This window comes from Stegodyphus dumicola, chromosome 4 (assembly GCF_044657685.1).
Source record: "Stegodyphus dumicola isolate Sdum_Otavi_A_Nest chromosome 4, ASM4465768v1".
Lineage (NCBI taxonomy): Eukaryota > Metazoa > Arthropoda > Arachnida > Araneae > Eresidae > Stegodyphus > Stegodyphus dumicola.
In genome coordinates, this window is record NC_140771.1 from 190,345,214 (window position 1) to 190,372,364 (window position 27,151).

At 32.9% G+C, this 27,151-nt stretch overlaps 1 protein-coding gene and 1 long non-coding RNA gene across 5 annotated transcripts in view; one reads left to right on the top strand and one right to left on the bottom strand.

Annotated features, from left to right (window-relative positions):
- The window catches only part of LOC118194633 (neural cell adhesion molecule 2-like), a 700,988-nt gene that overhangs the window by 672,880 nt on the left and 957 nt on the right, over window positions 1-27,151 (top strand). Inside the window, exons 13-16 of one of the 3 annotated variants that reach the window (XM_085815883.1) lie at window positions 1,909-2,030; window positions 3,591-3,791; window positions 11,474-11,625; window positions 24,825-24,960. In XM_085815883.1, the coding sequence (XP_085672009.1) occupies window positions 1,909-2,030; window positions 3,591-3,791; window positions 11,474-11,625; window positions 24,825-24,870 (521 nt within the window). In that variant the 3' untranslated portion in view covers window positions 24,871-24,960. Of the gene's footprint in view, window positions 1-1,908; window positions 2,031-3,590; window positions 3,792-6,099; window positions 6,184-11,473; window positions 11,626-24,824; window positions 24,961-27,151 lie in introns of those variants that run through there. The other 2 variants (XM_085815884.1, XM_085815885.1) reach the window with 2 other exon arrangements.
- Window positions 1-27,151, bottom strand: part of LOC146997776 (uncharacterized) — a 620,175-nt gene that overhangs the window by 509,704 nt on the left and 83,320 nt on the right. The gene's annotated exons all lie outside the window — the stretch shown is intronic.

A 27,151-nucleotide genomic window follows, 5' to 3' on the forward strand; every position in this document is an offset into this window, starting at 1 on the left:
CTTTCAGTGGTTGAGAGAATGTGATATTATTCCCCTTTTTATCGCATTCCGAAAACCGGCGAGAGCTTTTTCCATGTTTCCTACTTCGACAAAGATAATGACTGTACATGCTAGAATTTGAAATTAAATTTAAAGTTCATCATGGTTAGGTCTTCTTTATCATATCATATCAGAGCACATTTCTCTCAATTATAGATAAGCAACATAAGGAATTAATTATATTTCTCGCTTTGGGGATTTTTCAAATGTAAAATGAAGGAAACGGGGGGGGAAGAGAGAAGAACAAATACAATTGTGACTATTGGATTTTATGCGACAATTATAATGAGATCTAAGGATTTTCGTCTAAACAGTTTGAATCCAATGTCTTCAACAAAGGATAGTAGAGCAGAGGAAAGAAAAGACGGATGCAAAAGATCAAGGGTGGTATACGGTGAGATATTAGAACGTGAAAACCTTGTATTATAAGATAAACAAGCTGAATTGCTATTTAACGACGACACCTTTTACAAGATCTCTTAAAAGATATTAAAGGAAGTCAAATACGTCCACTCCAAAAAAACGTTTAAAACGAGAAAACTGCAAATGGGGTTTTCCTAGAAAAAATCCTGAAAACTCACCTTAGTTTTGTAATGACTGCTTTATAAACTGTGGACTGCAGATCACAATTGGTCGTCGAAATCTCCTTTTGTGGTCCTTCTAGATTCCCCAAAAAAGGACCAAAAATCGAATTCAAATTATCTTCATGTACTACAACATTATACCTTAAGATCTTAAAGTTTACATGGCAATCAATTAACGCTTACCCTCCGAAGACCGACACTTTACGAAATTTATTGCCCATCCTTCTACTTTTGTATTTTCCACTCTAATGCGAATTTTCTTCTAATTTATTTACTTAATATCGTTTAAAATCAAAGGAATTTTAATTAATTATACTTTAAAAATATAAATATACTGATAGTAACGTATGCTAAAAAAATTGATTGAGAAGTGTTAAAAATAGGATGGTTAGCAGATTGTTCTACATTTTTAGAACAATTTCAGACCGTTAAATTAATTTTTAAAATGTAAAGAATGTTTTTTAAGATGATATAAAGAATATTAAGTACAGTCTATTGCTGTACAGTCTACTTCGAGATTTCAGTGATAAAAGGATTTCACGTATATTTCCATTCCTCTTCTACTAGTTCCCAGAGTCCGTCATTTGTCGTGGGTCTGCGCTTAGAAAAGCAAGAAATCAGAGGCACGGAAGTCCATAGGTGAAACTTCAGAGAATTTCACAGGAATGCGTTTAAAAGGTAGATACGAAATGCATGCATCAGTCTAATTGAGTTTGAAATATCTGCGTCTGAACAACAGATGGCAGCACATTTTAAATGGCTCCTTTTGAAAGCTCATTTGGAATTTCATCTACGAAAATGTTTATAAATAATGCAATTGCAGGTAGTTTTTCTAAAATAAAAGACAGCTCAGGGGAATATACCTTCGCCTGTCATTTGGTAGTTTAAGTTTTCCGGTCCAGAAACTGCGCAGGAAATATGATCTTTGAATCCACTTCTTATCACAAACAGTTTTTATCATTTTCAGTGAATAAAGATTGTGGATGTTTTGACAATTCTCTTTCTTAAATTAAATTAAGATATAAGTCTCTACCTACGGACTTGCATTTAGTTTTAAAATATTGTATCTGCGGGGAAAAGTAAATAAATTAAAAGCAGCATAGCCTCGAAAATTTAAAAATCAAAAGGTCATGGAGATTTCGCATTAGCATTTGTCTTTTAGAAATTCCTGCGTGAAAGAAAGCAAATCTATCTATTGGAGTTTTAAACTCACATTACTTTTAAATTTTTAGAATTTTTTTTATTTTAATACCTTTTGATTTTCATAAACTCTGCTTTATTTCAGTGTGCGACAGTGAGAGTCTGGATAGTGCTATGATTAAAGACGGGCAATCTCCTGACAGTGCGAAGTGCAGCAAGAACTATCGTAACTGTGTTGTTGCTCTTAAAAGATCTTGGAGTTTAAAGGTGAGTGCTGAAACAAATCTGGATGAAATATATCAATGAGTGCTTATAAATACTATTTCATTTGGCTGTAAAATATTAAACTCCAATTACTTTTAAATTTATTAACAGCAGAAAACTTATATTATTTTTGATAAAGAAATAATTACGCAAAACAAATTTTCAGTAATATAAAAATTTAAAATGTACCTGTTTATAATATAAACGATTTTTTTTCTTTCATGGCTACCTTTTTATTATTTACAGTAAAACTTCAGACTGCTAATAAAAATTGGTTTAGGATACAACAATCAAATACAATAAATATGGTATCATTTTAATAATTTCCAAATATTAACTGATTAATATTATTTTTCTAAAATCTCCTTGAATTTTTCCTGTCTAACGTGAAGGAATACTTATTTTAACACTCTGTTAAAAAATTCACCAACGCTTAGTTTTTAGTATCAAGCTTTATCTTTTAATGAACTGCTAATGATGGATTTTAAAATTAATATTATTTCATAGAGGGGCAAATATATATATTGATAATTGTAATAATATTTAAAACTCGAAATTTTTATTTTTTACAGACAGTTATTTAAAAATTTAAAAAAAAAATTCGATAGGCTCAAATATTTTTGAAAGGAGCCATAAAAATATGCTTTATTCTAAACATGCTTTTGTGCCAAATAAGTCCTCTGTAACAATGTCATGTTTAGAATAAATCTTTCTCCTGATATGAGAAAAACTTTACGTATAATTTTCATTATCTGATCATATGAACTAAACTTTTCAAACACATAATTATGTGCTGATGTTTCAAATGGCTGGAGAATTGCAACTTAATGTATTCTTCGGAAAGGATATTTCACAAGTGCATATCTGTGTGAGGGTGTAGTGGTGTATCTGTAGAGGGTGGCTTCTAGAATAGACCAATGAGCATCCATAAATATTTCTGTCATGTCACATGACCTTTCGCACTCTTTAAGATTTAAGCAAGATGGTTAAAAATATTTTGCCACGCAATTTTCTGTACAAATTTCTGTACATCGTCTACTTCTTCTGAAAATTTTCATTGCGAAGTTAGATCAAATATAAGCAATTATGAAGATTTCACTATCTGGTTGAAAGAATTTGAAATAAATACAAACACATGTTGGATACTCAGGAAAAATATTCATGCGAAATATTACTTAATAAGTCATAAATAAGACGAAAATATGTGATGCACATCTAAGCCCAAATGCTATCTTTACATAAAACTATGCATATGAGAAAAATATTTACACCAGTTATATATGTAAATAGAAGTCAGCACATTTTATTTCAGTCTATATGAAAAAGATGTTCTAATAATAGCCAATGTATTTAAAAAGTATAATTCATTTTCGACTGCCACGAGAACTGATAATGTCCATGTTCCTATGGTCGAAACGGTACTGTAATTCATGCTGCACTTTACTTTCAATTAATGTTGCCTTCTCTTTAAAAATTACCCAGTGCTTAAGCTATACAGTACTTCATAAACTGGAAAACTGTATGAAAACTTTATAGCTCTGTTTTTTTTTTTATGTGCTATAGAAGAGATGTCAGGAAAAGTCGGAAATAGAAGTGTCTTTAGCTGACCTCAACTATCAAGATGAATTGACAAGGATACCCCTGTCACCAACAACTATAGTTCACAAAGCACCGTGGTATGAAGAATCAAACAAATCTTCCAGTAAAAATGTTGTCTTAATCGCCGAAGCTCACACAGAAGGTGGGGCAACACATAAGACTTTAGTAAGTTTATTTTTTCATTATTCACTGTCAAAAAAAAAAAAAAAAACTGCAATTTTTGAATATTAAATCGCACTTTATGGAAAAAGAATAAACATGTGAAAATGTAATTATGTATTAATACTTAGATTATCGTGGTCAACAATTCGGTTAATATTCTCAAAATACTATTATAGAATACGTTTTTTAAACTAAAGTGAAATTGCCAAATAAGAGATAAATTCACTAAAATAGAAAAGTCACAAATGACAGAGATATGTCGCCAAGTGTTTGGCGAGTAGCTGTCAATTTTTTGTATAACCATTAAACGTTAGATTAAAAAAAAACCTCCGTTTATAGATTTTGAATACCTATCTATTTTAAGGATAGTTAGTCGCAGTTCCATCTTCACCAGAAGTAAGAAAAGTTTCAGACTTTATATTATGCCCAAAGAGCCGTTTTTTTCATTTATACACACAAAAAAAATGAAATTGAAGTGTTGGCTCCTAATTGGGCAATCACAGACACTTGTTGAATGAAAGATCGTCGATTACGTTGAGTGACATCGGGATATTGATACTGCTGGCAAACAACGTCCAGAATATCGTGTCTGCATTTGACATATTCGGCTTGTAGGTGCTAGTATCAGGAACGTGCAGATAGATTCGATGATTAAGAATGTAATCGTGAATAACGTGGCCGTTAATTTTGGTGCGATAACAGTCTCATTCCACAAGTTTGTTAAAAATCTCCTCCAATATAGGTCGGGTAATGTTTATTGAGTAATTCGTTCAGGTCAGAGTCCGATAAACGCAGTCTTTGCAGGAGTAAAAATGAACTATATACAACTGCGATACTAAATGCAGTGCACAACAAGAATCTTTCTCGAGTCCACATCCGGGTTTTTAGGGGTAGAGGCTGCTACATTGAAACCGAGGCCCTAAAAGGTGAGAAATTTCAGCAGCCACTCCAAGAAGAGAATAATTTTAAAATTTGTACTTTTCTTTTCATCTTTTCAACTCTTTCCGTTTTAACGCCAACCATGCCAAAAAAAGTAACTCTTTTCGAGCCAGAAATCCTCTCCGTGTTCAACATGAAGTGAAGGCGGGAAATCACAAAAACACCTGTGAAATCTCCAGTTTCGAAGCTTTAAACAGACTTAAAAGTTGATTTTCGAAACATGAAAAATACTCGGTGCTGCTCTTTACAAACAAACAAACATGACATATCTTCGCCATTTCTAATGAGAAAATAAAACATATTTGCAAATAATTTCTCAAATAATTATCTTAGATTAACAAATATAAGTTGATCAGAAAGACAAAACTTTTTTTTACATTCTGCATAAATTTGAAATTGATAAATTATACTACGTTTTACATTCAAGTAGTATACAAAAAGTACTTAAAAAGAAGCCTGCCTGTTTCAACCAAGAAAACTCTAGAAGTTAAGCTAAAAGCCGAGTGTCTAACTTTTCAAAATAAATGAGACTAAGATTAAATTCAGGAAACAAATGAATTAACCGAAGTTATAATAAATACCAAGCAAATAAGTTCTTAAAACTAAATAACATCCTCTAATTAAAATACCCAGTTACTGTTGGATGTGTATATCCGATATTTCGAATATTATTTAGTTAATTAAATTAATTTAAATGAATACACAACAGTCTCTTTTTTAGTTTATGATTTTTACTATTTTTAATTATTAAATATTTTAACTCTTTGTAACTGCAATAGTAAACTCTTCGAATGTCCTGCAATTCGAAGTTTTCGGATTGCAATTATTTTATTTTTTTAATTACTATGAAATTAATTTTACATTTTAGTAGACATAGCATAGTTCGGAACAAAAGATATCTTAGAAAAATTGGTTAGGTAACTTTGTACTTTGTATTGTTTGCGAACAATAATCAGAAATTAAAAGAGTTTATTTAGTGTCAAATACTATAGTTATGTTATCCAATCACTTACTAGTCCCAAAGCCAATGTTTTCTAACAGCTTTTGATGATTGCGAGTTCTTCAGTTTTTGAAAGAACAGAAGCCGTTTTCCCACTGGATTACTTTTGCTGCGCTCATGGCCAACACCGGCGTTTTACGAAATATTTTTGATCGGATTGGATTCGCTTGCTTATCGCATGCGTACCTAAAATACCGCCAAATAAAAAGACTGTAGCAGGGTAGAGATCTAAAAAAAATCAGTAATATTCTTACATTATAATTTTTAAGTATTTTGTAAGAATCAAGAAGCATAAATTTGTTCAGAGTATATAAGTTTTTGTATATTTAATAATTAATAAATATTCAAAATGTAACAGTATTTTTGTTTTAGGTGAGAAATCAGAAATGGGTAAAGGCGAGATGAATGTATGTAAGAAAAACAGTAAAGGGGTTAAAAGTCTTCGTTTATATAAAGGTATTTCTAAAGCAATGCTAGAAGGAAAAGTTATATGAGTAATTTAATCTCTGACCAGTAAAAATTTAGTTCACAGCTAAAGTCAGGGTAAAGAGTGGGTGGCTTTTTTATTTTGTATTTATTTTTTTTAAATGTTAGTAAAAGCCAATGTAGTAGAACACTTTATTTTGCTTTGTTTGAGGATTATTAATTTTAATGTTTGGCAATTTAAGCGTAAAAACCTCAGAATTAACAGTTTATGATGTAATTCCATTTATTTTGGAGTTTCGATATTTTTATTTTCAAATAATCTGGTTATGATTAAAATATAAACATTAATAAGTAAAAAAAAAATGGATAAGCAAATTGTGAGAATACGCCAATCATAAAAGGTTTGGATTTTTTTTTTTTTTTTTTTTTTTAAACGAAACACTCGAGGACTACCTGCTTAGGGTAGGAATGCTTTAGTGGAGGCCCTTCTGAAGGAAATTGGTTCTTATACACATTATATACATATATGTGGAAAATCACGAAAGCTCTGACGCTGCCAGTACGTTCGTGGGATCCGTACCTCGGGCTGCATTACCAGCGTTCAACGACTTTACCGCTCGGCAGCCGGTGGGCCTAAAAGGAAATTTATTTTTTAAGACTTTTGAATGACAGTAACAATTATCCGCAAAATTAGAAAACATATTTCTAAAAAAAGGTTAATTTTTCCACTACACTGATATATAGGATATGTCAAAGCGGACTAACGGATTTTGGAAAGAAATAGAACGCTGAAGGAAACTGAAAATATGCATTTTGTCCTAGTATATATATATATGTAAGATATAACAAAATACGAAAGATGCTTTAAAAATAATTGGCGACCTCAAAATTAACATTCTAGATTTTGTGCGCTCCCCCTAAATTCATCTGTTTTCACAAATTCGAGAATCTTCTATGTTATGTAACAACTACAAATTAACTAATAACAGATTAGCTCTATTTATACCTCAAATTTAGCATAAATACTGCTGGCGGGTTAGTTACTTGCGTCATTCTTCCCTCCCGCTGCTCTGTCAACACCGCATCGCTTTACCCTTGCTTAAATGTCTGCGTCATTTCTTTTACAAAGCCAATATACATAGAAATTTATCATATTTCATTATGAAGGGCCCACCAGCGGCCAAGCGGTAAAGTCGCTGAATACTGGTAGTTCGGTCCGAGGTTCGAATCCCGCGAACGGGTTGGCTGCATGGGTGTTTTCGTGGTTTTCCCTATGTGTAACGTGTATACGAGCCAGTTTGCCTTAGAAAGTCCTCCATGAAGGCATCCCTCCCCTTAGGCAGATAGCCCTAAAGTGCTTTGCCATAATTAAATACACACCATATTTCATCATGAGTGAATCATGGAAATGTATCGGATTTCATTATGATCGGATAAATATCTACTGTGATTTTATATGCGTGGAAATAAAGATTGGAAATTCGTCTGATTCATTTTTGTGACTGCATCATCTGTTTGCCTTCCTAGCCTGCCATTTCGACTGCGCCTCAAAAATATCACACATATTTACTAATGGAATATTGAGTATATTATCTCCTTATAAAAGTTAGCAGAATTGTATCTGAAAATCCAGAAGCATTGAAACCGAATCCTGATTTTTTAAAGAAAATTTAATTTTAATCATGAAAAAAGAAATGGAAACTTTTAAAATGAAAATAAATCAATAAACTAAGTAATTTTCGTCATTGATCGGAAATTGGTTAACTTTTCAAGAGAAACAAACCAAAGCCAAATTTGTAAGTTGCGTTTAATCCAATTAGTGAAATTAAAGTGAGTTGAATTAAAGTGAAGGTCTATATATAGTCCAATACGAATGTAGCAGTTTCATTAAGCTAATGAATTGTTTTTAGCTATTTTTGAGATATTGCCAAATTGAGTAGTAGTAAAATAGTTCTTTGCTATATTAAGTAGTAGTATTTTTTTTTTCTCTTTGAGTCCCTCGACACCCTCGCTTTATGCATGCTAATTCAAAGCTATCTTTATAAACATAATAAAAAGAATATAATCTTTGCTATACTTATGAAATATAATACAAAGCAATCGTTATAAACATAACAACCAATGCAGTCTTTGCAAAATTAATGAAATATAAATGTTGAAAAAATGAAAGATTTTTTATATAAAATAAGGTACAAGAAAATGTAAAAATTTAAATGTACACAATATGCATAAAAGGCCAGAATATGAATTAATTAACTTGCGTTTTAGAGAGTAGTGAGGAATTCTTTGAATTATTATAGTCGGGAACGTTTTAGAAGCTATTTTTGGAATGCGGGTAGGAAAATGGTTGTGGGGCTCTTTCGCGACTCTAAATGCGTCTGTTAAAATCTTGATTTTATTATGACTAGTGAAAGGAAATTATTTAATTTCTTGCTAATTATCGTAGCGGAACGGGGATTGAAAAAGAAGTAATCTTCACTGCTAACGAGCTATTTAGCAGATTTAGAGTATTGAAATAGACTAATTTTTTTTTAGTAAAAGCAACAAGGAATAAGAAAATACCTTAAAACAGTGATTTTTAATACTACATACAATTATTTCAGTAATTACACTATTTCCAAATCCTCCAAGTGATAGTCTTTCAACTTATAATGCCTTTTCCGGTTTAGGACCAAATTTTCATATCCCTATTAGTTAAATGATTTAGAAAGAGTATTTAACGCCTACTCTTTTTTAAGACAATGATTAATAAAGGTATTAGGTACTAGATTATTTTTGAGAAGTAGCAAAATTTCGCGTTGTACGTCTATTGAATCTGTACAAATATTTTTAATTCGTTGCATTTGACTTAATATAGTATTACAAATAACTTTCTTGGATATGTTGAAATAGAATTTATTAATTTGTAAGTATTTAAATTTGAAGTCTCGTGCTTTGTCAAACAGTAGAATTATTTTGTAGTTAATTATTTGAAGATCAAGCTAGTCGATGATATTTTGTGAATGATTTTAGTTTTATTAAGAATAAGGCATTTTGGATAAACTCTGAGTTTTCAATCATATTAAAATTATTAAATGAAATAAGGTCATCTATATATCTGTAGATGTGCGCGTAGTAATTTAAATCTTGTAAATTTTTTGTAAGGTAAATTATTTGATGAATAAAAAGATATTACAGTCTGAAATACTAGGGTGTGTGCCTATTGGGATACCTCTGACTTGCTTAAAAAGTTGATTTTCAAATTTAATGTAGTTATGAAAAATGGTGCATTTAAGGTAGGCTTTCCATTTATTAATGTTCATAATTTTGAACCCAGTAGGAAAGAGTTTAGGCAGATCTAGTAAACTAGTATAGATTTCTTTAGATAGATTAGAACGAATATAAAAATTGAATCAAATTACAATAACATCATGTTTTGATTATTGCGTTGCGTAAGTGACTAACATTGCTATTGTAGTATATATAATTGCAATCGAGATGGCGAGAATGCCGTGTCACACTGAAGCCTTTTATGAAATTCGCTGATATATTTTCGAATTAGGTCTCATAACATAATAATAGCATGAGAACTAGTTTTGTATACTTTATCTTTGAGGCAACCCATAAGTAGTAGATTAATCAGGGTATTTCAGGTGACCGGATTTTACAGTATAGTCCCTATATGCGATATTGGTATTTCTGGGAAGACTACCGAAGGAGGTTGTGAAAATATTAGCTATGTGTTGTGACTATCTCAGTTGTCCGACATTAACACTTGAACAAGCCCACGAAGTTCATCGTGGCAAGGGCAGACACACCAGACAATCGCAGATCTGCGACTCAGGTCCATATTCTAGAGGACTCATACAGAGTTTAGATATCTGTAGTCCATGGGACCTCATCCTCGCGGGCGCAAATTCCGCAGTGGGCATTGGGCAGAACGAAACGTTGGGCAGAACGAAGCATTGGGCAGAACGAAACGTTGCTATGTTAAAACTTTGTCACCTTGCCTCCGGGCACTACTCCATCGGCAAAAATTACATTGTTGTGGGTGCCCTGTCCACTCTGTCAGTCCCCGCCACGAGAACTGAATGGGGTCAAACCCTCGGGGACTCGGTCGACGATCTCCGATCTAGCTCCACCCAGCCGAAGGAACAGACACGACAGTACCAATACGGTCCCTGCCAAGCCTGAACCAACCTGAGTACAATACTTAGGAAGCCATACCCCCGTGGTTGAGACTGCCTAGGCACAAATCCTAACCAGTACTTCCCAGACGTTCGCCTGAGTCAACCCCCGGGGGGGGGTCGTGGCAAGGACAGCAAGACTGCATCTGTCGTTGTCAAGAACCTTGAGGACTATTATGACTATTGATAGGGTTATTTACAGGTGACATTACGTCTTCGCCTAATTCCGCTCCCAGTTCTGATGGAGGGATCCGAGGGTCTCCCACCCCTCTTTCCCTACCATCAAACTCTCGAGGGAACGTTCAACTTGTCACATACTTAGAGTGCCCCCATGCCATAAAGCTTTATAAACATCCATGCCTACTCTGGGACAGGCCCTTCGGTACCGCAGGTGCTTTTAACCACTATACCGTCTGAGTGGCCCGATATTAACTGTGTAGGTATCTGGCTGATTCTGCTAAAAAAATCACTGCTTATGATAAGACGAACTTAACGGCTATTTGCAGCATGGCCATCTATCCTCTATCATTCACAATATCTACTTCCGCTCAGTTTCAGACAAATAAGGTCGAATGAAGTCAACATTTGCATCAAAAACTGTCCTTATCATACTCTCACATTGGCAGAGGGCTATATTCTGAAGTCGAAAATGGGATCATTCTTATTAATAATTCTTCCGAGAAGAGTGGTTTTGCATGGCATATTAATCCATCTAAATTAAACTCCTGACTATAGCGGTCATGGTCATCACCATTGTATCAGTGCTATGCAGTAAATATTATATCCTTTGCTTTTGAAAACAATAAGCTGATTTGAATTCTTCCATATAATCAAAACCTTTTGTCATATTTGTATTCAGAGCCATACTGAGATGTTACGAGTGAGTCATATGTTTATAATAAAAAAAGAGAGAGGAAGGGATTAAAGTAATATTTATTGGCAGCAATCTTAAGATCTGCCGCAGATATGAACAATCTGTCTACATTGTCCTGTCACCAACTTTATTGTGGAAACTGCGAAAAAAGTGTTTTCGTTTTTAATATGCATTTTTAAACTCTTAAAAGCAAAATAGCAAATAATGTTTTATATCAGGCCTTCTTTAGTTTTTTATCAGGGTTTCTTCATTTTCTTACTTGTTAATGATATTTTTGAAGGCTATTTTACTGTTTGAAGATCTTCGGAAATTTCCACAAACATGTATTTTGAAACCTTTTCTAAAGGCAAAGGAATCTAAGCGTTCGGAGTGTAAGACAAATCCTGAGGTTCAGTCTTTTGGAAAGATAAGGATGTTTTTATTTCACCTGAGGTAAAATATATTGATTTTTCTGCATTAATTATGTGTTTTGTTCATTCCAGTATACTAATAAGAAAAATCTATATTTATTCTCTTAACAAAAGAAATTTATTTGTAGTAGATATCCATATACAAATCTGTGTAATAAATAAAATTATTGCTAGATCTGATAAAAATTACTTCCAAACTGTATTTAAATCAAGCTTTTTATATTTCTTTAATGCATCTAATTTCTAATGTGTAACTCCCCCCCAATGGCCGAACATTAGCCATAGTAGGCATTGTCCACTACTAAGGCCGGAAGCTGTGGTCACTTTATTATAGAGTTACCTAATAGGTGGGACACCGGCTTGTATGTAACTAGTATGAAGGAAATTAAATATTGATGCTAATAGAAAATAAATAATGATTATTGCTGGCTGTCAAAGTACGGTGCATGGAAAAGAAAATATTCATTGACTACCCAACTAACAGAAACTGACTACATTCTAAAAATACATTTTTATATAAAAAAGAGCTCAAAAGGCTTTCTTATCTTGTAATATGAATGCCGTCTACATTTAGAGTATAATTTTGGTCAGCATTTATTCAGGATAACTGTTGTCTTCATATCATATAGTTTGTATAAAAATAATAAATTCATTTCTAATATTCCACTTTTTAATTAAGCTTATTGACATCAAATAAAATATTCAAAAAATAATTTGTCACTCAATAAATTAAGTTTTACGGTAATGAACAATAAGTTACGTGTAGTTAATTCCTGTTCTTTAAAAATTTTTTTTAATGTAAAGTAACGAGCAGCAGCGCAAGGAAACATTTCTTACGTGATATTTTTAAAAGAGAAGAAAATTTGGAGAATGCTTTTTATATATCATGTTTGTTCTATGTCCATAAATGCCCGCGGAAATCGTTTATTTTACAGGTTTGCGAGTCTCGGCCCAGGGGGGTATAAAAACACGAACCACGCGGTTCCAGAACCCCAAGTGAAGATTTTCTTTATATGGCTGCACCATGGAGGTAGGAAGTATGCCCTTTCTTGCGTCCATGGGCTGGACCAAGGGGCCATTGGCGGTAAGTCCCAAAACAGAGGTATCGATGGCAGTGCAAAGGCTGGTCCCTTCTCCAATGAATTTCGTGTTAATTCTCTAGCGCGGGGCCAGTGGCGTAGCGAGCATAACTGGCGCCCGAGGCAAAATAATTCTTTGGCGACCTCCCCGATAAAAAGCACTTACAGTAATATAATATATAGAATATATTTGTCATAAGAAAATAATGCAATTAATAATAAAATGCTTAATCTGCCATAAAATACTCTAAAATATATTAAGAACAGTCACTACATAACTACATTGGATTCTGAAATGTATCTGTGTCGGCGGAAAAATCAAACATACGATGATCTAGAATTAGTTAAAAAGGTATTAATTTATTTATTTTACATATTTATATAATTGTTTTTTAAAATGTACAATTTTTAAAGAACTAAGAGCTTAATATATATAAGTAGATATATTTATTAATAATAATATAATTTTATAATACATTAATATAATTAATTACTATGTATACATTTTTCTTGCCTTGGATGAAGCAAATTTATCAATTACTTCATCAAAGTTGGTCATTTCAAATTTTCCTTTTTCCACATTTGAAAATAATTGATGACTTAAGGGATTTTGTCCCATCGTTGATTGTAAATACGTCAAAGTTTATTTTAATTTGCTGAACGAACGTCCCTACCTAGCATTTGATAATGAAATCGTAAGAAATATTTGAAGTGCGACTCTTAGGTTTGGAAAAACATTTTCTCCATTACATTTTCTCCATAAAGGTAAGATCTGTAATGGACATTTAGTGTCAGCTCCTTTTCTACTACGGAATAATATCTTACAGACACACCCACCGCTCAAAACAATTAGGGAATAATTTGAGTTCGGTATGAAATAACCATATAATCGACAACCTTTTTTAAAAAAAGGAAATACAAGAGATTATAAAGGAAAATCATAACGTTTGCATAGTTGGGAATATGCAAATTTAGTCTGATAAATTTATAAGATTTAGATAAGGACGTTTAGATAAGGACTATGCGTTAAAAACTCTGTGTTTTAGATAAGGAATAATGAGCGACCTGCAGCATTACTTTTGTAATAGGAGATTAAAAACAATTGACACGCGTTTAATGCTTGTAGCAGTGAATATACGATGTCTCAGCAAGATGATTAGTTGAATCGATAGCGAGGAAGGCATCGGCCATCATTGTAGCGGAAGCGTTAGGAGTTTCAATGTTTTTTTTTTTTTTTTTTTGATTTCCAGACTATGAAATCGTTTTTTGGAAACTGCATATGTTTGAAAAATTCTTGACAAGGTCGTGTTATTGTTTTAAAATAAAAAGCGGGAGCTATACGTGCATTTCGTTTCAAAAAAAATAAAAATAAAAATACATCTCTGTTTTAGAGAAATAAACTGGTGAGAAAGAACCTTTTGTATACGGAGATATTTAATTGATGTACTGCAAACATTTTATTACACATTTTAAATGTTAAAGTAATAATGAAAAATAAATAATTAATTATATTACAATAATTATTAATTTTAAATATATTTTCCAAAAATCGATCAAAATAAAAACTGAAATTTTCCGTGAAATCTTGTTTGGAGGCCATTTGGCGTCCCTCTGCGAGCGGCACCCGGAGCATCATACACCCCCTTGCCTCCACTCGCTACACCACTGTGCGGGGCTGTCCGCGTAGTGCTGGCAGGAGGCCCTATTGACGACGAGTCAAACCTTTAGGCTTATAGGTCCACGCTGTATCGTCGTCCGGAATAGTGACCCTGGTCGAACAGTTCGGCCGATGGTTTGAGAGTTCCTTTTCAGTCTAGTGCCTGTAATTTGGGACGGGACGGCAGCATAGTGCATTACATTTATCCTCGTTGGTGGCGAAATTTGCCTAAAGACGCAACTCTTGCCTAATTTGGAGGTTTTAAGTTCTCGGGCCTGGGTTTAAGTTGGACTCAGTGTATCTTACCTCGTGGTAACGAGAGTTAACAAAAACTAGTATGGCCTCAAAGATATCCCGTGTAAAAACATTTTCTCGTATGTCAAAGCTAACAAAAGTATTCATTACGTTAAACCATTTACTGGGTGAAAAATAGAGTTGAATATTTGAAACTAGCCAAACTGCAGTGGTATCAGATAAATGGAAAACAATGTTTCCCCATTAATAAAATAATCAAATTTTGTTGTTCGCAAAGGGTAAAAAACAGTCACTAGGAAGATTCGAAGCCAAATATGACTGCATTTTTAGCAGAATGATGGACTGCTAATAGAACTTTTCTTACAGAGCGATATAAATATCTTATAAACAATCTATGTTTGCGACATCAAATGATTATTCTTCAATGTTCTGTGATTTAATGAGCTTTAGAACCTTATGAGACGGATACTGATTTGCCGTTAACAAAATGAAATGTTAGGCAGATTAAAAGTGCAAAAGTGATTACTTATCTTCTTTATACCAGTGATAAACAATTCCTGGAGTACAGTTAACAAGCTAGTTTTATGTATCTAAAAAATCAACCAATGATGTGTTAAAAAGAATATATTTACTTTTCATGCTTAATTCTTGTACAATAATCTGAAATTGTGAGCACATTGTAGAGCATATTAGAAAATGCATATATGTTAATAACATCTTTACAAACAAATTTGCTGGAAATACATGCATTAAAACATGTAATTATTGTCATTGATCGGAAATTAGTTGACTTTTCAAGGGGAACAAACCAACTCCCGTTCAATGATCAATAATTGATAGAAATACGTAAATATGAAAGTGTTTCGTCTTTACTCGAGTTATAAATTAAAGCCAAACCGGCAATTCTAGTCAGGCCAAATATTTCCGCGAATAGTTGTTACTCAAAGAATTGATTCTCATGAAGCATTTTAGTCAATTCAATTTGGAGTAAAGATCAATTACTGTAGAGAAATCTTGTAAAACTCGAGTAATCGTCCCCGACACTATCATCTTTATGTATTTGAGTACTATATTATTTGTAGAAATTAAACATTGGAAATTGTCATTATGAAATCGAAAGCAAAGTAAAGTTGAAATAAACATAGAAGATTATAAAAAAGATAAATAATGCAAACTTTGCAAAAACAAATCAAAGAGAACATAAAAATAATATAAAAATAATATAAAAATAAAATAGAAAATAATATAAATAAGATCAGTGAATGTACATGAAGATATAAAGGCCAGAAAGGTATTAAGTAACTTACATTCTTTCTAGTGGGGGAGTTGGCAGTGTGTTCTCTTCGTGTCTGACTCAGAAGTGTAGGGTGTCCGAAAATTCTTAGCGGCAGTAGGGGCTTTGAATTATATCAGTCGGCGAGACTTGGGTGAAGAAATTTATGGTAGTGGGTGGGACTTGGAATTCTTGAGGGATGTATTTTGTGGAGTTCTTATCTGAGAGAGACCGTCTGTTAAGATTTTTTTAAAAATACTAGTGAATGGAAATTAATTAATTTCTGGCTAATTGTCGTGTCGCAATGATTAAGAATTTAAGAAAGGAAAAAGGCATTTTCGCTATCCAAGAGCTAGTAGACAGTCTAAAGGCAGGAAATAGGCCCATTTTTTTAGTAACAGTATAGTAACAGTATATGTCTGAAGACAATTAGCTTTTTACAATATATACAATTGAGTAATTACACTATATACAAATCTTTCAACTGACAGTCATCCAACTTATACCGCCTTCTCAGGTTTAGGAATAAATTATCATATCCCTATCAGTTAAATGATTTAGAGTGAGTATTTAACGCCTGCTCTTTTAAGGCAATGGTTGATAAATTGAAAGGGAATTAGATTATTTTTGAGAATTTTGATAAGGATCAAAATTTCGCGTTGTAAATCTATTGTATCTGTGCATATAGTTTTAATTCGTTGTATTTGATTAATTATAGTATTGTTAATTACTTTTTTGGATATGTTGGAGTTCCAATTTATTAATTTGTTAGTATTGAAATTGAAGTTTCTTGTTTTGTCAAAAAGTAAAATTTTTTTGTAGTTAATGATTTGAAGATCTAGAAAGTCTATGCTATTTTGTGAATTATTAGTTTTATTAAGTTTAAGACAATTCGGATAAATGTCGGAGTTTTCAATTTTACCAAAATTATTAATTGTAATAAGGTCATCAATAAATCTGTAGGTGTGTTTGTAGTAATTTAACTCTTGTGGTTGTAGATTTTTTTGGAAGTTAAATTCTTTGACAAATAAAAAGATATTACAGATCGAGGTGCTGGAATGTAAGCCCATTGGCAATCCTCTGACTTGTTTAAAAAGTTGATTTTGAAACTTGATGTAGTTATGAAAAAGTGTGCATTTTAGGTAGGTTTTCCATTTGTCAAGAGTCATGATATTGAGTATATTAGGGAAAAGTTTTGGTAGATCAAGTAGACTGGTATAGATTTCTTCTAGAGGAAGTGAGGTATATAAGTTTTCAAAATCATAGCAGTTAATGTTTTGGATGTTAATGGTATGAATGGTATTAATGACAGGAGTGTTATTATGAATGATCCAGCAATAGTTATGATTAGTGTTACAATCATTGAAAATAAATTTACAGATTTTATTAAGTTGAATTGAAAAATAATAGTCTATATTTTTCTTGTAATTATTAGTTCCATTAGCTATAAATCTAAATTTTAATGGTGTTTTATGGAATTTGGGAATCGCATAAAGATTAGTAAATCTGTTGTAGTTTGCATTGAAAGTAATATTGAGTTTCTTATGAAAAGTTTTAATCCTGTTTATTATAGATGTTTCTGTAAGGTGGTTGGCTGATTGATAAGTAGTTGCGTTGAGAAGTTCTTTATGAATAATCTCAGTGTAGAATTGTTTTCATATAATGCTAAAGTTATTAGTTGCTTTATCTATTTTTGTAATAGTAAAAAGCTGTTTTAATTTACTAATATCAGATGTAAGTTGCGACCAGTTCAGTGTACTTTTAAATTTGAGGTGACTGATTTCTGTGGATATGCGTTGAAGAATTTTAGCTTTCCATTTTAAGAAGGTATCTATGGGAAAATTCAGTTGATAGCTTGCTTTAACTATAAATTCGTTGATGTTGTTTTCGAAAGTCTTGTAACAGTAATTTGTAGTCATGTTTCTGACTGGTCTAAATTTTGTACCATAACTCATTAGTGTTTTTAGTTGATGGTTTTGTATGATATTCAGGTTGCCAGTAATTATGTGCTGGTGATTAGAATCTACGTAATTGCTGTAAATTGGTGTCTTACAATGTCATTCTGCAGTTTCATCTATTTCATGGTGGTTAGTAAGCAAGTTGCTTAAGGTCCTTTGATATTTAAATGCAATCATTGGTATAGTGTCAACTGCGGGGAAGTAATCTTTACAATCTCTGATGATTCTTGAGAAATGAATATTGTCAAACTGCGGATGCAGAAAATTGACTTTAAAATAAATTTTGCGTTGAGTGAGACTATTAGAGAGTCTGAAAAGACTAAAATCAAGAATCATGTCTTTAATGATTTGTATGTCGTCGTAGCTTTCTTGAATGAATTTTTTTAGTTTGATAAGGAATTTATTAGTACAGGAGTGTAACCAGTTGAGAAGTTTCTTGGGAAAACAGTCTGAGTCAAAAAACCATTTCAATTGTTTTTTCAATGCAAGTGTATCCAAAGTGGATAAAAATCTCGCATTATTTTTTATTTTGCTTCCTCTTTTTCCTCTCTGCGTTTTGATGCTGTAGAGTTTAAATTGGCTGAAAATAGACTTCTTAGAAGTATCTCTATGACTATGTATATAAGTGTTAAGTCCATATGGATAAAGTGAACGTTGTTTTAGTATATAGAGAGATTCCTGAAAAATTCGTGTTTTGTGATTGGGTATTATATCTAGTATCTGAAGTTGAATAGAGTTGAAGTCATGGTGTTTAAAGTGTTCTAATTCTGCTGTATTAAGTTGTGATGGTGTACTTATTTTAATGTTATTTTTTTGTGCGTTGAATTTTTTGATTTGAGCTCTATGGTTATTGATTCGAAAGTTAAGATTGTTTTTAGTCTGTCCTATATATTTAATATGTCAAGTACCGCATGTAATCATGTAAATACAGTTAAATGTTTTTCATAGAAATTGTTTTTTGGGTTTACCTGTAGCAGGCATGGCGTTAAATTTTCAAGTTTGTCATCTAGTGGAATGACATTTAGTGATTTCAATATGAGTTAAACTAGCAAGATATAAAAGTAAGGAGGCTGCTAACCTTCAATACAGTAAAGTTTTTGTATAAGAACTTTAAAACTTAAAAAGGTTGGAGATAATATATAAAGTGGGTACATTAGGTAAGAGATAAATAGCGCTAATAGCTGCTATTTAGCATATCAAATGTTGTATGAACTTAAATCCATTTAGTGCGAATACAAGTTATTATTACTTGCGCAATTGCTGCAAAGTTAGTTAATAATAATTTATTTCCTAAACCGTATTGATTAATTGATTATATTATCTCCTAAGTTTAATTAAAGTAGAAATATTTTAAAAGTGTGCATCCATACTGGTAAGTTATATTTTGAAAGATGTTTTGAAGTAATTTGAAAGCAAAATGTTAATAATGTTTTAACGGGGACTGGAGTTAAATCATCACGAAGAATAATATTACAATTGCAAAAGCAAATTACTTCAAAACATAACTTACCAGTATGGATGCACTCTTTTAAAATATTTCTACTTTAATTAAACTTAGGAGATAATATAATCAATTAATCAATACGGTTTAGGAAATAAATTATATCTGTATATATATATATATATATATATTTACACTTTGCAATATTTTTAGTCCTCCAGATTTATTCTCCTGTGAGTAACTCATATATACAAAACTAAGGCCATGGTAAAAAGGACGTTTTCTTCTGACAATGAAAAGATCAAAGGATAACTGTAAATCCGCTCTTAAAATATTAAAAAATGGATGTTTTCAAGCTTTCCTTTCGCTTCCGGCCGTGTTACTCTATTTATTAACTCAGAACAGCATTTCAAGCTGCATACGTCAAAATAAATCCAATGATTTTCCAGTTAAGGGAGGAAAATTCATTATTTTATTGTTATACTGTGTTTTCTATTTAGTTGAATACATAAATCACACGAAGTTTATTTCCATGAAGAGGGTAATACTTTTCTGATAGACTTTGTTAATTAAATCTGTTCGCATTTATATTATGCACGGTGAAAAACATGAAAACACCATGCATTCAGCCCTTCCGCAGGGATCTGAAACTGCTTTTAACAACTAGTGTGTTGTGGTCTTATTTACTCATGACCGTGTTTATTTACTCATGACCGTATTGTGGTGCGTTTTAAAGTGTTTTAAAGTACTATTCAAAGCATTCGGAGCCATTAATATGTTACTGATAATATGATTATTTATAATAAAGTACAAAACATGTAATCTTATTAATGCTTTGAAACATATGGTATGTATTGCTATGTAATTATGTTTATGTATATACACTAAAGTGACAAAAGTCATGGGATACCTCCTAATATTTTGTCGGTCCTCCTTTCGCCCGGCGAAGTGCAGCAACTCGACGTGGCATGGACTCAACAAGTCGTTGGAAGTTCCCTGCAGGAATATTCAGCCATGCTGCTTCTATAGACGTCCATAATTGTGAAAGTGTTGACGGTGCAGGGTTTTGGGCATGAACTGACTTCTCGATAATGTCCCATAAATGTTCGATGGGATTCATGTCGGGCGATCTAGGTGGCCAGATCATTCGCTCTAATTGTCCAGAATATTCTTCTAACCAATCGCGAACAATTGTGGCCCGATGACATGGCGCATTGTCATCCATAAAAATCCCATCGTTATTTGAGTACGTGAAGTCCATGAATGGCTGTAAGTGATCTCCAAGTAGCTGAAGGTATCCATTTCCAGTCAATGACCGGTTCAATTGCACCAGAGGACCGAGTCCAAGCCATGTAAAAACTGCCCAGACCATTATGGAACCACCACGAGCTTGAACAGTGCCTTGTTGACAATTTGGGTCCATGGCTTCGTGGGGTCTGCGCAACACTCGAACCCTACCATCAGCTCTTACCAACTGAAATCGTGACTCATCTGACCAAGCTACGGTTTTCCATTCGTCCAACCGATATGCTCACGAGCCCACGAGATTCGCTGCAGGCGATGTCGTGCTGTCAGTAAAGGCGCTTGAGTCGGTCTTCTGCTGGCATAGCCCAAGGAAGAAAAATTTCGCCGCACTGTCCTGTCGGTCACGTCCCTCGTACGTCCCACATTGATTTCTGCGGTTATTTGACGCAATGTTGCTTGTCTGTGAACATTGACAACTCTACGCAGACGTCGCTGGTCTCGGTCGTTAAGTGCAGGTGGTCGGCCACTGCGCTGTCCATGGTGGGATGTTATGCCTGAAATTAGATACTCTCGGCACACTCTTGACACTGTGGATCTCGGAATGTTGAATTCCCTAACGATATCCGAAATGGAATGACCCATGCCTCTAGTTCCAACTACCATTCCGCGTTCAAAGTCTGTTAATTCTCGTCGTGCTGCCATAATCACTTCAAAGACTCTTCACATGAATAACTTGAACACAAATGAAAGCCCTGCCAAAGCACTTCGCTTTTATACATTTTCTACGCGATACTACTGCCATATGTATATTTGCATATTGCTATCACATGACTTTTGTCACTTCAGTGTACATATACTTCTAGAAATTTAGATGAAAGCGATTCTTATAGAAACATTCCTTCTTAAATTACCCAATAACTACCATTCATATCCCTTATTTCATTTTAAAACATTAGTGGCATCTTCATATTTGGAGCCGTCTTAAGAAGCTTCTTACGCACAAACTTTACATAGGTGCGATTCACAGAGATGTATTATTCTTCTAGAAGATCCAAGCCGCTATGCAAATAAAGGAGTTAAAAACTATAATCAAATATTATTCTTACCATAGATCTGTCCAAGTATCTACGGGGCCGCTAATGAAGCTAAAGTGGAATTAAAGTATTTTACTCTTTTACCGGTATTACTTACATTTAGAAATCAAAGTAACACAAATTTCATATAGCCATGAATAATACTTGAGGAGTACTGAAAAGAAAGTAAACATAGTTACAGAACGTTTTGATGAACCATTCATATTTTTCCCTCACAATCCTAAAACAACAGGAAAACAAAGTTACATACTACTCCAAAAGTATAAAGTACATTGTTTACAGGCTAAAAAGTTAGTAAAGTTATGTTCATTTCCCCTTCATCACTCTTTAAATGAATCATTTGGATTCTAATCTAGAAATGATGAAGATTAATTTTAGCAAATAAAAATAAAAAATAAAAAATCTGAATGCTTTCAGGTTTTATATTACGCCCAAAAGAGAATTTCTTTTATCATTTTCTGTGTTACCTTTATTGATTAAATTGCATGTTCTTCGTACTCAAAACAACTAACATTCAATTCAAAAGCGATGTAAGAAAATATTTAAAAACAGCTAAACAGCATATCTTTAAAATTTCCTATAAACAGTATCGCGCGCTGAAGATAATTTTTTCCCTACAGCATTTCCATTGCTCGCTTTGAAATCGTTTCGTCTGTTAATCAAATATTCGATAAAGTTTCACAAAATTTTAAATATATAATAAAACAAATTCGAAATTCAGAATTCTAGCTTCCAATGTTCCATGTCTATGTTCTGTTGGAGGACTACGTTATTCAAATTTTGACTGCTCTAGGTTCCTTCACAGTGCGAGAAACATTCTTATATTCATAAAGATTCTTCATCATTTACTTTGTTTAAATATTAAGGCGGTAATTTTTGCTGGCAACAGTTTGAAAAGTTAATCGACGCAAAATGATGTTTTGAAATTAATAGACCTTATGGATTAACGCTCTTTGTGCTAACAATGATTAACAACAGGTGGTTATACCTATTCCTACAGTATTATTCACACACAATGAAAATAAGTGTGAATTAGTTGGCGATTAACTCATTAACATAAGTATAAAATCATATTCTAACCGTCTTTTGTAGTCCTTTTGATCCTAATGTAGAAAATAATACTCTTCTATGATTATTCTTAGGTAAGGATCATTCTTCGGATAAATTTAACCTAATTGTTGTGACCTAAAAGCCAAAATTGCATCTAGTCGATACAGGTTGTTTTGGAAATTCCAGGAACAAAACGATTCGCAATCTAGGATCATCTAGTGCAGTCGACTCGTAGTCCAGGACTTGAAATACCAATATTCAGTGATTTTAATTACTCTACCACCGGTGAGCTTTTTCTCCAAAATATGAAAAAGGTAGACATGTGTTACCGCGCTCACGCTTGCAGTTTATGTCAATACACTAATTAAAAATGCAGTGCGTATTCTTTACATTTTAATGAGCGATTTTCAGTTTCCTTTATTTTAACTTTTTTCTTTGCAGGAATAATGACATTACATTAAAAATAAACTGCACGAGGAAAACTTTGAGTAAACAAATGGTATAGACCGGTGAATCCGTACCGGCTGAATATAAACTGACAAAAAAAATCTGAACACCAAGAAGGAATTGTGTTAGATAAACGAAATTTAGTAGGCATATTTATACATCTGAGATATGATGTCTATTTAGATTTTGAGCTAGGCGCATATGTGCGGTGCTAGTAGTGCCACTTTGAACACGCAAATCAGGTTTGCTTTAAATAGAGTCACTATAGAGTTGTGAGTGTTATCTCTGTTATCTCTCGTTGAGATTTGACCTAACAGTGTTTTGATGGTAGTCAAGAATGCTTTTAAAAAGCCTAAGAAACCATTATAAAAGCTCAATGAGTTTGAACGAGGTCATGTAATAGGGTTACGAGGTCATGTAATAGGGTTACGTAAGAATATAAAACTACTAACTAAAACTCTAACTAAAAGCTAACTTTGAATTAGTATACAAATGCCTAGCACTAAGACTTACCTTTATTTAAAAAAGGTACGTATGTAGTACGCCGAGCTGCTGAAACTACATTACGTTTGCAAATATCAAGAGGGCTAAACCTCTGGCCTTGAAGGCAACCAGCAACCGAGTGAAAACTCGTAAAACTGCAGTGGCAAGCGGCTGGCTTCCTAAAACTCATTCTCTCTCCCGCTTGGCAAAAAGTCACAACTTAAGTACTTGGGCGTTAGCAAGACAATTTGCATAAACAAGTTAAAGCATTTAATTTTGGCCGGAAATAGAAAATAAGAAGTGATAGTACAGTTTTAAAATAAAATAAACGTTAGTAAAACTTAGGATCCTTACAAGTCTGGTGAATCAACTTGTTCTGCTGTCATTCATGAACAACATTCAAGGGTTTGTTTTCGGATAGGATAACGCTCGCCATCATATCGTCATGTAACCCAATATGCTGTAAAGTGTGTCGACGTTTTGTCTTCGCCTGGTAGATCACCAGACCTTCTTCGAGTACATATGAGACATCATTGTACTCGAAGAAGGTACAACTCAGCGTCATCAGCGAAGAGCATATGAACTACAACTCAGCGTCATCCATAATCATCATTAATCGTCCCTGTGTTGACCGACCAAGTGCCAATGCATGCATGTTTGCAATGCTTGCACTCAAAATTCTTGCTTTTATACCGGTTATTAATATACCAGCATTTCACATTTGAAATGGCTGTTCTCCCGCTTTCATTAACCTATGATCTTGAAACGTTAACCAATTAAATATTACCTTGACAAATAAATTGCCGAAATTTCATTACACTACATTATTCTTTTCTTTGTGCTAAGATTTTTTTCCGTCAGTATATATAGTATAAGACGAAAGCGTTTTTATTAGAAAAACTCCTTCTTAAATTCTCTAATAAGTACCATTCATGCCCCTTATTTGTTTTCAAACTATTAGAGGCATCTTCATAATTTAACATAACTGTCTCTTTATATTTTACATGCAAACAAACTTCCTTAACACAAGGGTTTTATAAGTGAGATTCACAGATGTATTATTGTTAAATCAAGATAAATTAAGACATACCTCAACAGTTGACTTTTGAAAAGACAGAATATTCAGACATGAATTATTTGATGAAAAATATTCAGATTTTAACAAGATGTGCCAAAGACATTTGGAGAGTATGAAATAAATACATATACATATCACCTAATCGTTATAATTTCTTTTAGGTTCCTACGCAAAGTACGACACCTTTTTGACAAGTTTCTATTGTAATAAAGACAAACGAGGAAAGTTTGATGTCTTGCTGACGGTGTCGGGTTATAGGCGGCGGAGTAGTGGAGATTTCATGGCAGCTTTTATGAGGTAATAACGTTTTATATCATAATTTTACAAATGATGCTTTTTTCTGCTTTCTTATCAGTTCTTTTAATGAGTATTTATTCTTTCCGCAACTTTCATTTTTAGTTCAGTTCTTATCCGAAGAGTGGTAAATTTGCTGGGGAAAACTAATGGACTTATTTGTACATTCTTTCTGTTTTTGTATTTATGAAATTCTGCATAAGTTTTTAATTTGATTTTATTGATATTTACCACTATACGTCATTAATATAGAAGTGCATTATTTTTTGTTTAGAAAAATGCACGTATTTTACATTGATTAACTATTTTCTAACACTAAATATAAGTATACTTAGTTTTGCATTTTGGTAAATGTATGAAGTTCATGGCTCATACATTTGACAATGCAATTCGATTATTTCATTTTGTTATTTAGGTGTTCCCGCTTTTATTATTCATTATATATATAATTCTCTATCATGAATAATCATATCATCTATTCTCTATCATAAATAATTTTCCTACTTTTAGTTCATTGCTTATTTTTAAAGTTTTAATTGAAAGCTTATTAAAAATTTTAAGAGAACTTTTTAAATTTTTCTTATTTTTTTATTTTAATATTTATATTCAGAAGGACACGTTATGAATGGAATTATTCAATTGAAAATAATTTTTATTCAATAAAGAATCACTCTTTTACTAACAACAATTGTTGGATGTTTCAACCGTTTACGTCAAAGGTCGAAAAGATCCAGCGATTTTGCCAAAACATGAAAAATTGTGTCAAAATCTCATATAAACCCAATTTAAAAGGTTGTAGAGACACTAGGTATTTTTGGAAGCAGGAATAGAGGAAAAATTAGCAACCGCCTTCGCCGGGAATCGATCCATGGACCTCTGGAATACCGGCATAGCGTGCAGAACCACTACACCACGAAGGCACGCTAGGAAAGCAGGAGAAATATCTTATAAGGTTTTGCCTATTCTATTTGATACCCTAAATTGTATTATTCTGAGATTATTTTTGTGTGTGTTTTTCAACAGAGGTATGTGCGAAAACTATTTCAATAATAATTTAAAAAAATTAGTTCACCACATCATATTATCATCTATAAATTGAACCACATTTTTCAATAATCCAAGTTGAGATTTAAAAAAAAACTCTTCTCAATAATATTCTGTACATCAAAAATTTTCTAGCCTTTCGACCGGTTATTTCTAATTCCTCAGCGATGACTTTTGAATCATCTTGTGTTGTTATTGTGACTTAGCTCACTTGTCTGACAGTAATATAATAACAAGCCCACGAAAGTCATCGTGCCAAGGAGTGCAACATTGTGCCTGTCGTTGAGATTGCCTTTAGTAACATGCAAGTGTCTTCAACCAGTTCCCCTCCAATACTGATGGAAAGAACCTCAGGGGGACGGGTCCGTGGGTCTTCTACCCCTCTTCTCCTATCACCAACCTCTTGATAGGCTTGGCTCTCTATGTATTTAGAGTGCCCCATGATGCAATGACACTGTACAATTACAAACATCCATACCTTCTCGGTAATCGGAACCTGGACCCTTCGGTATCGCAGTAGGCTCCTCAAACCACTCTACCGTCTGTGCGACTGTTAACTCATTCTTTTTCAGTTTAGCTGTTAACGACTTGCTTTAAACTACAAACAAATCTAAACTGTTTCAGTAATACTCTATTTCCTAATACTAATACTGTTGTTCTAATACTGTTTCCACTTCAAATCATTCATTTACACCCTTCGTCGACTTACTTGAAATCAAAACATAATCTGAATTTACTGATTATTGTGACGTAATAACATATAATCATGAAGTAGGTTTCCAGGCGAAAGGAAAAATAATAGTTCCCAATCTGCTTTATACCGTAGTCTTTTTAAAAGTGTAGAAAACAACTTAATTAATATTTTTTATCATTATTGTCTTAAAAGGAGTGGAAATATTAGTTTTATAACTTAAGGAAATTTCAAAATTTTACAATCGATTCATTTTTAGATGTTGAAGTTTATAAGTAAGACGTCAAATATCTAAAAATCGAGTAATTTTTCAAAATTCCTCAAAAGATCAGAAACTGTGTTAAAAGTTTCAAAAGTTTCATACTGTTTTATTTGAAAGGCTTTCTTTCTCTGTGTCTGCGAGTGCAAACAATAAAATTTTGTAATTTTTAGCTTGTTTGTTTTGCGAAGAATATACTA